Raw genomic sequence first — 13,164 nt, 5'->3', positions numbered from 1 at the left:
TCACTTAATCCCATTTAAACTCTAAAGAACAATCTTCTCAAAGGTATCCCACAACTCATTCACAAGGGGCATCTGTGTGATGATGAAAGAACTTCTTCCATATCCCCTAATCCACGTTTTAAAAACCCGAACGAACCACTGAAGTTTCAGTGACATTTTCAGCAAAAGAGAGAAAACAGTAATGCTAAAATTAAGGACAAAATCTCCTTGGTACTACTTTTGTCAAATAGTTAGCTTAGACAATAACTTGTACCAGAAAATAACTTGTACTAGGAAATAACTTGTGCCAGGAAATGCATTTAAACTTCCAAACGTGCTTATTTATCACCTCAAACTTTCCCAGTGATGTTCATGCTTTGCAAGAAGAATAAAGATTAAACTCCACTCCCAAACACGAAGTTGTCACGCTCAGATCTTCCCACCCTTTATGGCTCAGTATTTTATACATCACAAATCAATATTTTGTGAACACAAAGGTTTCATTTTGCGTCCAGTTTCTTTCCGAACATCTCGCGTTACCGTAACCGGGAATCCCTGACGGCAAAGCTAATTTGGGATGGTCTAGATCTCTCTCTTACCCATCCAGAAGGTTCATTGTGCTGGTGGTAACCTCAGTGAAAAGCAGAATCTTGCCCAGCTTCTTGGTTTGAAGGTTCTGCTGGTACGTCTTCAGGCTGAAATGTTCCGAGGAGAAACTTCCCATCTCCGTGACCACCGGCATGAGGGACGGAGTCACCTCCGCTTCGGAGTCACAGGACGACACGAATTTAAGGGACACCTTGCTGGATGCCCTTAATCCTTCAGCATCTACATTTCCCTCCAGCCACTTCAGGAAAGCAAGGTGGATTTCCTGCAGGTGAGGGAAATAAAGTGAGAAATACAGATTTCCCCCCACGTGGAGGCGTAGAAACATTTTTCCGAGAACGTTTTTATCCAAGCAATCGTTTTCTACTTCCAAACAGGAAAATTAACCCCATTTCAGCTTCAAAGATCAAGTTCTGCTGCTTGTTCTAGTCCAGCCTGGCCTGACTACTTGGTGTTGTCCTCCCAGGCTTGAGATCATGCTCGTTTGCAGGTTAATTAAGCTTAATTTTTCCCTATAAGAGGGTTTGTAGTGGTTTTCCTGGAGCCTGGAGTGCACACATTCATCTCTATCATGCAGGTTTTTCAGCATGCTGAGATTCTTTGCTGGAAGAAGCCCTTCAGTCCATCACCAAAGCTGGATTTGAAGGATAAAGCAGCAGGTAAGAAAAGCATTTACTGACTCCTCAGCAGAACACCTGCTCAAATGGCTCACACCTTCAGCTAATGGATGGTTTACTACAATTATTACCTGGGTAGTGGCACCCCAGAAACAACTGTCACACATTCACAGAGCTCCTTCTGGAGATAAATAATTCTACTTTGATAAATTCGATGTGAAATGTTTACCCTGTCTTTGGAAACTGTAAATTTAAGAGCCCACAAACACAGATGCTGGGACTTCTCATAGCTTAAATTTCGGAGAGCTGTCCTAGAGTCAAAGTTGTCCTTTATTGTGATAAATGAAACCATTAAAAAACCTCATGGTTTCAATTCCACTGAAAATAATTCACTAAGGATTTCTGCCCTCAAAATTTTAAGGGGAAAACCTGTGATTTTTAAATTAAAAAGTTCTAAGCAAACACATTCCCCTCCTTCCCATTTAGGGCCGTATCTGGGAACTGGAATATGAGCATTCCCTTTGTGAGTGCTGAGGACAGAACTGAGCTCTCCTGCCCCTGAAGGAGATGCCTCAGAGCTCCAGCCCAACTCTTTCAAACCCACAAACCACAAACTAAGAGCAAACTTCCTCCAAACAGTTATCTATCCAAGGAATGACTCCGATTTTCCACATCCCGCTGTTACACCTGAGGAAGGAATGAGAGAAGCAAGTCCTGCTCTTAACACCTTTCTACGGATTTTTCCACCCTCAGGAGCTGCATGTTCTCAAATTTCACAGGGACCTTGCTGCTCCTGTGACGTCCTTTGTGTGCTGAGTGTCAGCAGAGGGGCTGCTTTGCAGCACAAGTAGTCGAGAAGGATACAAAGAAAGGAAGGTTCTCTTCCCAAATTCCATCACTTCTAAGCCCCAGGACAACCTCAGAGTGACTCAGTAACTAAACTGTAATTATAGAGAAACTACTTCTCATTTCTTGGTTTTCTAAAGCTCCATCTGAACTCTAACTTTTTAAATAAAATATGCTTTAAATATTTTCTTCCCTTCCCTTTTTTTTTGCATATACATCATAAATGATGATGTGATAATAATTAAAGGTTTTGTGAGCATTCCTTTGACTTGATTTGCCTGAAGCACTTGTTCCTTCCCTCAGTGGAACACCAGAGTTTTGACAGACTGCTGACAAATTCTTCACACATTATCCTACTTGTTTCACATACACACAGCAACTTATTGGCTGTAATATCCCACATTTAGAAAAATTACAGCTTTTGTTTTTGTCAGGGAAAAACTACTTAATCAGAAAATGCCTGTTTTTCAAATCCAGAAATTTTCTCAGCAGAAAATAATTTCTTAAAAGAGCAAATAATTTCTTAAAGGAGAAAAAGAGCATCTATTTATGTGTGATGTTACATTAGTACAAATATGCCACACAATTTCAATCATATATGCAGTCATAAGTGGCATATTTGTACTTATATATATATATATACATATATATATATACACACTTTACTATATTCTTTCAAGTGATTTTTCCTCATAGTTTTTAGTCTTGCTCCTTGATTTAATTTTCTTGCTTCTAACACGTACTGAACCATTTAGGAATTGTTATATGTGTATAACTATCAAGCTAATTTTTTCCCCACAGCGTCCACGTGCTTACTGAGCTGAGCAAAAATACAAACACAAGGAATTCGTAATCAAGGACAGGGATTTTTAAAAATTGTTAAGAAAATAGGGGGTTTACATTTTCAACAAAGCAAAGTTTCAAGTGCTGGTCAAATACACACTAGAAAAATTAACTTTTACTGTAAGAACTTCCTTCACAACATGGATGGGTTGTAGTCCCCACAGTTATAGAGGCACACAGAAAAGTACATTATTACTCAATGAAATAAATTTATATAAGAAACAGGGTTAACCTCTGCTTCAACTCCACTGAAAAGGAATAAATTCGTGTCTGAACCTGAACTGTGTGATTTTTTTTAAACTGAGGATTCAGCTGGAATTCCAAAACCTCTCCTACTCCAAACGGCATCCGCCGTTCTGCAGCAACCTCTGGTGGCCACTCCAACGAGAAGGGTTGGGTCAGGAACCTTCTGGGGCCAGCCCAGGTGTGTCCAGGCAGGCAAGAAAACACCCAAATTCCTTGTCCACTGCTTTCCCTGAAAATCCAGAATTATCTAAACCCTGAAAGATGCAGGTACAAGCTTTACATGATTGTGGAACCCAAGAAGCTGCAGCTCTTTTGTGTTCAAATACTGACAGTGAGTGCAGCTACTCACACACACAATCCTATAAAATCTGTGTTGCCCACCCCATCGCTTTCACCCTTTGTAAATGTAATAATTACACTTGTTTTAGGGTGGCACAAATACCTCCTGAAATTGTTATTCATCAGTTTGGGGTGGGAGAACTAAAGTCAAGCCAAATTTAATTTCACAGAATAACAGAATCATGGAATGGTTTGGGTTGGAAGGGACCTTAAAGATCAACTTTTTCCATCCCCCTGCCATGGGCAGGGACACCTTCCACCAGCCCAGGTTGCTCCAACCTGGCCTTGGACATTTCCAGGGATTCAGGGGCAGCAACAGCTTCTCTGGGCAACCTGGGCCAGGGCCTCCCCTCCCTCCTAGAGAAGAATTTCTTCCCAATATCCCATCTAACCCTGCCCTCCTTCAGGTTAAGACCACTATTTCCTATAAAACTGTAGTTGTGCTTTTTTTTTTCCAACCCACACTTTTTTCATGTACATTCCCAAAGGCAAAGGCTTTCCCCTTCTTTCTCAAAGCAAGAATGAAATTTGACATGTCAACCAAACAACTTGGATACAGGAGAGTTAATCAGCTTCTCACAGCTAAAAATATTCAACCAGAAGTTTAATATTCACAATGAGAAAATGTTTCTCCCCCTATTTTAAATGGTAAAAGCACAATGCAGTTTCAATAGCTTCACAGACACAGAAAGTTAAGCCACTACCCACCCTCAGCTCCTCCAGCACAAATTGGTCAGTGTGGTAATTGTAACATAAAGAAGGAAGAGTAAAAGCTGTATTTTGTTTATGATTTAACATCTGCTTGCTGTGATTTTAAGAGCTTGGTCAGGTGTGTGAAGAAACTGCTCCAGAGCAGCAGAAGTTTTCTTTTGCTGTTTAAAATTCTTTTTAATTTCATAATCATTAGTTTCGCTTTTCCCTCACTTAGGGTTGAGATTGAACAAGGAGGAGAAAAGAGGGAGACATGGGAGACAAAACCCAGCTGCCTGTGAACCTTTCCCTGTTGTAGTATAAAATAACACCAAATTACAGCTCCTCATGGAGAAGATTTTATTTGCACCTGGGCTCTATCAAACAATGAGACTTATGCACCAAGCACACAAAATTCCAGTTATAATGGTGGAAAATAAGCCCAAACCCAAGACTTTATTCTTACAATCTGTTTGTATACGTAGGATTTTGATGTATTTTCTTATTTTTATCTGTATGCTCAGATCCACATAAAGATAAATGCAAAGATCTCTCTCACTGGGCATGTTTAGGAGCTGCTCTTTCCTACCAAACTCTGATGGGTCTTAAACTCTGTATCAATGGAATTCTTTGTTAAGACAAAATTCAGGCACAGCCTAAATTCATTTGGTTTCCATTAAAAACGTGGAGGCAAAACCAAATGAAAGCTAAAAATATAGTGCCATAAAACAAACATTAGACATCAGCTCTCCCCTTTCTTGGGAGGGAAAAGGAGACAGTTTTAACCACTCATGCTCTACTTGAAGACTCCATATTGTGATTATAAGGTAATACTTCACTTTAGCTGTGCTTGTTGAGTAAGTAAGGCCAAGTATGCACTTGCTGGGTACATATCTAGAACACAATTGAACAACTTTTCTCCTTCCTTTGCATAAAATGTAATAATTTCCAATGAATTACCTCCAGTTTTGCTTCATTGTACTTGAGAAAAGTTTGCAGGTGATGCACTGGTTCATATATTACCAGTTGATGGACTGATTAAATCACATGGAAAATTAAATCCACATTAAAATATGGAAAAACACTAAGAGTAAATAAACATTTCACATCACCAAAAAAACCTTCCTGTAAATGTACAGGAGATGCAGGAAAAATGTGATGTTCTATACAATCCTCATTCATGTTGAACCCTACATGTCTATATTACCCTTTACTGAGGCTTTGTAAAACGTTCTGTAAGTGTTAAATTTACTACAATCATTCATTGAAAGGCATTATTTTGTTTTAAAAGCAAGGGAGACCCAGTACAGTGTCTTTCTCCTCAGGAAAAGACCATAGGAATGAGGAAAAAAAAAACCAGAAAAACTTGATAGATCAGAGGAAGAAAGAAAATCATCTCTAGGTGATCACAGAGGAACTGAAAGAAGATGAAGAACAGGTATTAGATATTACTACATATCTAATATCACAAAATTACAGATATTATAGATAGATATAATAGTTTCAATGCTGTTCAGATGTCATTAATATGTAATAACGTTGCCAAACTACACATTCACACCCTGAGCCTTGAATAATTCCTCTTCTAGAGTTAAGTGTAAGCTTGAAGATGGATTTTGTAACAACTGAAACAACAAGAATAAATAGATCTTCTGACTACAAAACTTACTTACAGCACATTCAAAATCTGCTTTGAAACACGTGAAGGACTAGAATTTATTCTCAGAAAACATATAAAAAACTCTTTTAACATTAACTGCCTACAATTAACTTCAAAGTTCAGTCCTTGTTCAAGGAAATGGATAAAAATTGAGTTTCCCTCCACAGTCCCACTGGCTGATTTCAATCCCTCTTCAGACTATTTATAATATTTTCACTTGGTTTGCATATTTTGTTACAAGGAAGACGTTTTAGCTGAGAAGCAGCTCAGGGGGAGAAGCTGTGAGTCTCTTACTCCGTTCAGAGGGCCATTATTTTCACGACTGGTGTTTTTAGTTCCCAGCATAAAAAATCTTGGGAAGCAGAGAAACCCCCAGTTCTCCACTCCCTCCTTTCCCCATCGCCCAAAGAACTTCATAAAGATTTTACTGTCCCACAACCGAGGCACGTTCCCATTTCACGTTCTCAGGAACTGCAGTTACTTGGCTGATACTTGCTGTGCATTCTCAGGATACTGCATAGCTTGGAAATCTGTTTCAGTTTATTAATAATATTTTTATATTTCCTACACTGAGATATAGTGCAAAACACGGAAGGGGAGGGTTTGGTAACTTTTTTTATATTCACGACCAACCAGATTTTTAGGAGTCCCTTGTGGTCTGGGTGGTTACTTTAGTCTGTGATGTACTTTCTCAAGAGAGGCAGAAAAAGCTCATCATAGCTGAAAGATTATTCCAGAGACTTATTCAAGAGCCTTATTTTTGTCTCCACACCTCAGTGGGTTTTTAAAAACAAGTATTGCATTACATAAACACAACGCATCATCTCAGCACTACAGGGAGTAGAAACAGCCCCAGACAGGAGTGGATCCGTTTTCCCAAGTGATATATGGAATAATTCATCCAAAAAAAGGGGAAATATCTTTAACAAAGTGCTGCAAAGTATCCTTATCCTTTTCATTGCAGTTCCATTCCTTTCAACTTGAAGCGTCTTAGATTTCAACCCACTCCCAAACTACATGTCCAGCAACCGCTCACAAATCCGTGCCTAAACCTGAATCCAAAATCAAATTTAGCTTTAAAAAAGCACTCTATGGAGGCAGAAAATTAATTTCTCCAACGTGCAGCAGCCCATTCTAGGAACAGGCTGCAGGGCCCAGGTGAGAATCCACCGAGTGACGAAAAACAAGTCAAGACGTTGCTTTCTGTAGAGAAAATAATGCCGTCAACAGGTTAAAAACAATAGAGAAAGAAATCAATTGTGGTCTGGTTTTTTTATATCTGTATCTCTCTCGGCTCTAGCAGAGTGTTCCACTTGGGAACTGGGTTTCCAGAAGGCACAAGGAGGGCAGGAATAGGTGCCGACGGCCCCCGTGCTCGGCGCTCAACGCGAAGCGGAGCCGAGCAGAGGAACGAGGAGGACGCCGTAAGGTGCATCCCAGATTTTCCTTCCCTTCCCTTCCTCAGCTGCAGCAGAACAGTCTGGAAGCAATCTTCCCAGCAGCTGCTCTCATCAACAAACTGTTTATTGTAAGAAAGTGCCTGGGTCAAAGGCTAAACGTCATCCAGAGCTGAAAGCGTATCTGTGAAAAAAACCCGGGGCCGTCCATGGCTGTGGAAAAAAAACCCCATGGCATAGGAAAGGGAACCATGTTCCATCCCAAAAGGCCAGGGGGTTCTACTTAAACAAAAACTCCTTAATTTGATGAAGCAGCATTTTATAACGTTGCACTAATTCCTCGTGGCTCGCGCTGATTTTTGAGACCTGCTCGAGGTTTCTAAGAAAAACAGAAAGTTCTTTAAAATTCAGCTCGTGTTTTATGGTTAAAAAAACCCCAAAATCTCCGAAGAGTTATATTAAAATGTTCTTAAATATTTTATTAACTCCAAGTTAGATCCATATTCACCTATATTACAAATGCACCCTCGACGTGTCACACGAGTCGAAAAAGCAGGTTTAGGCTCCGAGTCAGTAAATCCCTAATAAAGTTTTTAGGTTGAAGCAAAGGACACTAAAAATCACAGGACGAAATCTCATTTACCACAGTCTGTAGCTTTCAGTCTCAGGAATTAAACAGCACATGAGCACCCATGAGAGGTGAACTGGTCCCACACCAGCCCAGTAATTGGGGCACGTTTGCTGCCCCGGACTATAAATCTGACTGGGAGGGTAAAGGATCAAGAAGAACAAGGTCCACCTTTGACATAACATCACGATGTAACACTTCTCCAAAAGGCTGATAAATCAGAGGGGTTGGGAGGTGTTGATTTATCCTACCAGAAAAAGGTGTGATAAATTACAGTTCAAGCCTTTAATTCTTCGTGACACCTACTTTGTAACGAAATTGTTGTTGTTTTTTTGAAGGAAAGTGCACAGCAAATTGTGCAACTGGGCTAAAAATAAGCCTGGAGAAACCAGGCAGAAAGGAAAAGACATTCCACTTCTGCACTAAAATCTGGGCATTATGCATATTAAAGTGTGTTTTTTTAAAAAAAATTATATAATCAAAGTCATGTTTGAAAGAATAAATTAAGATATAAATCTAACCCTAAATGCTGTACACACATATATTAAATTACTCTCAAAAGTATTCTGTATTGACTAGGAAAAAAATACAGAAGAATTTTGTTCTCAGCTAATAGGGCAATAAATTAGATGCAATATATTCAGCTGGTAAAGCTGGCTCTGTATAACAGCTATCACATAATAGTATTTTTATTTGGTACCAAACTTTTTTTTTTCACCCTCAACTGAGAATAAAATTGTTTGTTGAAAATCTTGGAATTAGTAGTAGAATGAGTTAAGTAAATAAACCCCAAGAAAAATATTTTTTCTTAGCACTGATAATACACAATTCTTAGCTGAAGGTTTTCCATCAGGTTTGTTTTGCCTCTCAACAGGGTCATACACATCAAATGTGAATGAATTTAGTGTTCATGAATATGAAACAGCAGAACAGGAGCCAAAGATTCTCCTCTCAGCGCTGCAAAACACGCTTTAAACTCCAAGCTTTCAGCTGTACCTCGTTTTTTGCCTCTTCTGAGAAAGAACTCCCAACTCTGTCACAACTGGAGGGGTTTTCTGAGCTAAAGAAACGTCTGTGAAATATTAAGGTGAAACCACAACACGTTTTCACATGTCCCACGACTTGGGGATTACAACACAGCCCTGTCCCCAAAGCTGCACAGCTGATGTTCAACATGTACCATAAATTTTATAATCCTTTACTAAAACACACTCAGGTTGACATAATAGTTTATAAATTACAAAAAGATGCCGAAAGGAACATCTTAGAAAGGCAGGATTTCTTGAGAACACTCATTTTATACACTATAATGGCAAGAACATACTTGGTGTGTTATTTATAGTACACCCACTCCGAAGACAAAAACCAGTATTAAGCTAAACACCTACTAACTTTCACTTAAGACCTCCTTGCTAACCAAGGGTCCTAAAAAAAATTAACCTGACAGCATGGGATTGTTTAAAAAAAAAAGTAAAAAAACCCCAAAAGTAAATCACTGCTTCTTATTTAGCAGAGTATCACAAAAGTTAAGCTTCGTGCTTCAAAAATTCTTCCTACGCAGCAGAGTAAAACTTAGATATCACACAGAGAACTCTGAAAGAAGCTTCAATAATACTCAGTTTATCAGAAAATTAATAAATATTTCTTACAAAACATAGGGAAAAGCATTAAAACCCACGGGGGTGATACAAATCACACCTACAGTTATCCCAGCAGCGTGGTTTTTAACCCGTTGCAATTCTTCTCTCCCTTTTTCAGCCTTCTCAGATTTAACACTTACTTTTTTTCAGCTGGGATGGAAAAAAAATCGTTCAGAGCAAAAGAGGAAAAAGTTTTTCCTCGGGGGGGGGGGGGAAAACCCAAAAGGATGATGAGCCAAAGCTACACCACACCTTAGGTAGTTCTAAGGGTCCTGAGGCACAGGCAGCTCCAAGAAGGAGCTCCCAAAAGCATTTGTCCAACTGCCAGGGAGAAAGGGGGGAAAAAAATACCCCAAATTTAATTTATTAATTTATGTTCATGAAGAAATTATTAATTAATTTAATTTACATCCTTTTAAGGTGGATATAGAACATGTTTCACCCTCACAGGAATAAGGCAGAAATTTATCGAGACGAACCCTCATCGGGATTTGACGCTGGGGCTTTACTCAAGTCACAAACACCACAAGTTTCTGCTCCACAAGACCACGTTTGAGCACCAGTGTTGCAGAAAGCACAGCAGAAGTCAAAGCTCATGCCTAAAATTCAGGGCTTTTGGAGGGACTTTGGGAAACAGGGCGCTCAAAGACGCGAACGAACGCGATGTGAGGCCGAGGCAGCGCCTGAGAATTGGTCACCAGGCTCAAACAGGGGAATTTCTGACAATGGCACATTCTTCATTCCCAAGGACTTTGGAGTCTCCTGACTCCTGAGGACAACCACCTGTTTCTGTCCTCAGGGACATTCGTGCTCTCCTGCTTTCAAACAGTAAGTTCGTACAAATGGCGACGCTTCACGGAGAACAGGACAACACTCATTTAACAAAATCTAACCACAATGCCCAGAAACTTGGTTTTTGCATTTTTTTTTAAGACTCAAGTGAATAAAACACCTGAAAAAGGTGACTTTTCCCACTAAAATTTAGTATTAATCCAGGCAAGGAAATAAAAGCTTTCAAAGCTTCATTCTGGCCAGTTTCTTAAGAAGTCTAGTCTGAATAGTTGTCATCTTAGCCCTCATTTTTTTAAGACTCTCTTGACCAGACCTTGGCTATTTTTCTTTTTAGTGTTACAACAGGTTTGAAATTTTCAGCTCTACCACCCAGCCACTCCAAAGATGAACTTTTAACTGATTAAATATGAAAAATCTTCGCTGAAGGTCCTTAATTAACAGCCCCAAACCGAAGGGTTAACTTTTAAAAACAAATTATCTTGAGGGGAAAAAGTGTCAGGGATTATTTCTATCAGTATTAAAATGCAAAAAAAAAAAAAAAGAGTTTAAAATGCATTTCCAGAATAGTTCCACCAAACTACAGAAACAGATAAAATACATATCAATCTGTGACATCTAGTGATTAATTTATCCTTGGTTAAATAAGAACAATTTGGGTCTGTTTCTTGAAAATAATAGCTGGGGAAATAGAAAACTGAGAGCAAAGTAATCAATTTTGATTTTATTAATTAATATTGAATTTAAAGTCTGATATGTGCTTTCCCTTTGTCAAACTAGTGAAAAAAAAAAATCAGGAATTTGACAGTGGCTGTGACAATAACATTTTACCAGGAAATTATCAAGTACTTCTAAGAGGAAGAAACATCTTGAACAGATAGAGAAATTGTTTTGTGTGGAGCAATAAGGGTGGCAATAATCATATTAAGGTTTACTGCAGTTCAAAAATGTCTAATCTGCTATTCCTGGACTGCTAATTAGAAAAAGTGGATCATGTAGGACAGGGAAAAGCTTGGAAATATTTAGAGTAGAAGTTCCCTTCCACCTCCAAAAGTAAACTACTGCAGAGATAACAAAAGCACATCCTTATCCTTTCTGTCTATTGATACACCCCATTGGACTGACACAGCAAATCCAACCTTTTTTCCTTCCCAGATGTTACCTGTGGCTGAAAGAGGCAGAAGGAAAAGCTCCCCATGACTGCAAAATGTCCCCGATACCAACTCGCAAAGGCTCGTTTAAAATAGTGACAGAAGGATTCTAAAACCAGGAAGTTCAGCTTTAAATTGTTTTCAGGGATCTGTAACAAAACCTCGGGAACTCAAATAAGCAATTCAAATATTCATAATAATTTGCAGCCCATACTGCTCATGGTAACTTTGGGAAAGTGCTCCTCTCTCTGTACAGGGAGCAGAAAAATAAGAGTAAGAACTTGCTTTCAGTCACTGTATTTTCTTTTCCATCACCCAATACATTGTACTAAGATACCAACACGTAAAATACAAAAAAAAAAGGAAATCTAACTAGATAAAAGTTCTCCCTGCAGCTGCTGCTCCTGTCAAGTAGCTGTGGTACATGCACTGGTCGTAACACCAACAATTCCATATTGGAAAGAAGCAAAGCCTGTCTTCCAGCCCAGAAAAATGCATGGGTAATTGCTTGCTTCGTGTAAGGAGTTCTAAAGTCAAAACATGCCATATGTGATTTCTTAGTCAAATCTTGACAATCGTGCATCGAAACACAATTATTTTTCCTTATCTCGCAAAAGAATCTCAGAAAAACCTCCTGGAATTCATTTGCATCCATTTTGGCTCCATGGAAATGCCGAGACGTGTTCCCACAAAACAGTTCTCTCCAGCTTATATAACTCTGAGGATCCTTCAGTTCCTAAAACTTGGTTTTATAAAACAGGCAGAAAGAATCCAGGCACAGTTCTTTAAAGCACAGGGTGATACACTTTCTCCAGTTCTGAATGTTGCTCTTCTTTTCAAATAATTTTTATGAGAATAATATAAATTTTTCCATTTATGACCTGCCTTCATCAGTTGAATGGTAAGTTACAAAGAAATCATGAGCAATTCCTTTGTTGCAACTGTAACATCAAAAAACTATATGACAAAAAAAAAAAAAGAGCCATAAGTAAACTCTTCAGTAATAAACTTTCTATCCATAATCTCCCTTCCCTTAGCAAACGAAAATGGCCTTATCTTTATTTAGGTTCTCTCTCTGAAGTTGTTCAGACATGGAATTCACTTTAGAGTAAGTCTACATTGAAGGGCAAAAAGCTGGTTAAAAATGTAGATGTGGGTTGTTTGCTGAATGAATATTTTGAGACTCAGTGCAGGGACCCACTTCTAAAGACTCTGGTTATTATATGATCTCAACTTAAAAGTTTAGTTCTCAACATGTGCAAAAAATAAATGAATTTATTGTAATTCTCCTCTTAAACTGCAGTAGAGATTCTTACCCATGTTAAAACAAGTAGGGACAGACTGTACTAATCTCCTTAATACTGACCCTGCTAAAGGTTGGCTTTAACAATTGTTTTAATTATATATTGATTAGTTTTTACAAATTAGGAAGTATATTCTGAAATGTTCTCTGAAGTAGTTCTTAAAACATTTCTTAAATAAGTTCAACAGCCCAATTTAGGACATACTTGAGAAACAATACACACTAGATAAGGAAAATGACTCTCAATAAAACAAGCTGTAAAAATCCAGTGTTGTCTCATATCTTACATCCTAGTGAAACAGGCAGCCCGAAGCAGCACAGATTTTACAGCTAAAATTACTAGATATGCATCATAACAACCAGAAGCTGTAGGGAATGCTAGAAAATGCAGCAAAATCAAGTTGTTTTCTCTATGTTCAAGCCTTGCTCC

At 38.7% G+C, this 13,164-nt stretch overlaps 1 protein-coding gene across 6 annotated transcripts in view; it reads right to left on the bottom strand.

Annotated features, from left to right (window-relative positions):
• The window catches only part of HLCS (holocarboxylase synthetase), a 122,171-nt gene that overhangs the window by 83,087 nt on the left and 25,920 nt on the right, over positions 1 to 13,164 (bottom strand). For all 6 annotated transcript variants that reach the window (XM_064647096.1, XM_064647097.1, XM_064647101.1 and 3 more), the window contains one exon: positions 579 to 850. In XM_064647096.1, the coding sequence (XP_064503166.1) occupies positions 579 to 850 (272 nt within the window). The remainder of the gene's footprint in view (positions 1 to 578; positions 851 to 13,164) is intronic.

Source organism: Pseudopipra pipra, chromosome 2 (assembly GCF_036250125.1).
Source record: "Pseudopipra pipra isolate bDixPip1 chromosome 2, bDixPip1.hap1, whole genome shotgun sequence".
NCBI classification, from domain to species: Eukaryota; Metazoa; Chordata; class Aves; order Passeriformes; family Pipridae; genus Pseudopipra; species Pseudopipra pipra.
Note: the sequence above shows the minus strand (reverse complement) of the source record. Positions and strands in the feature narration are given on the sequence as shown.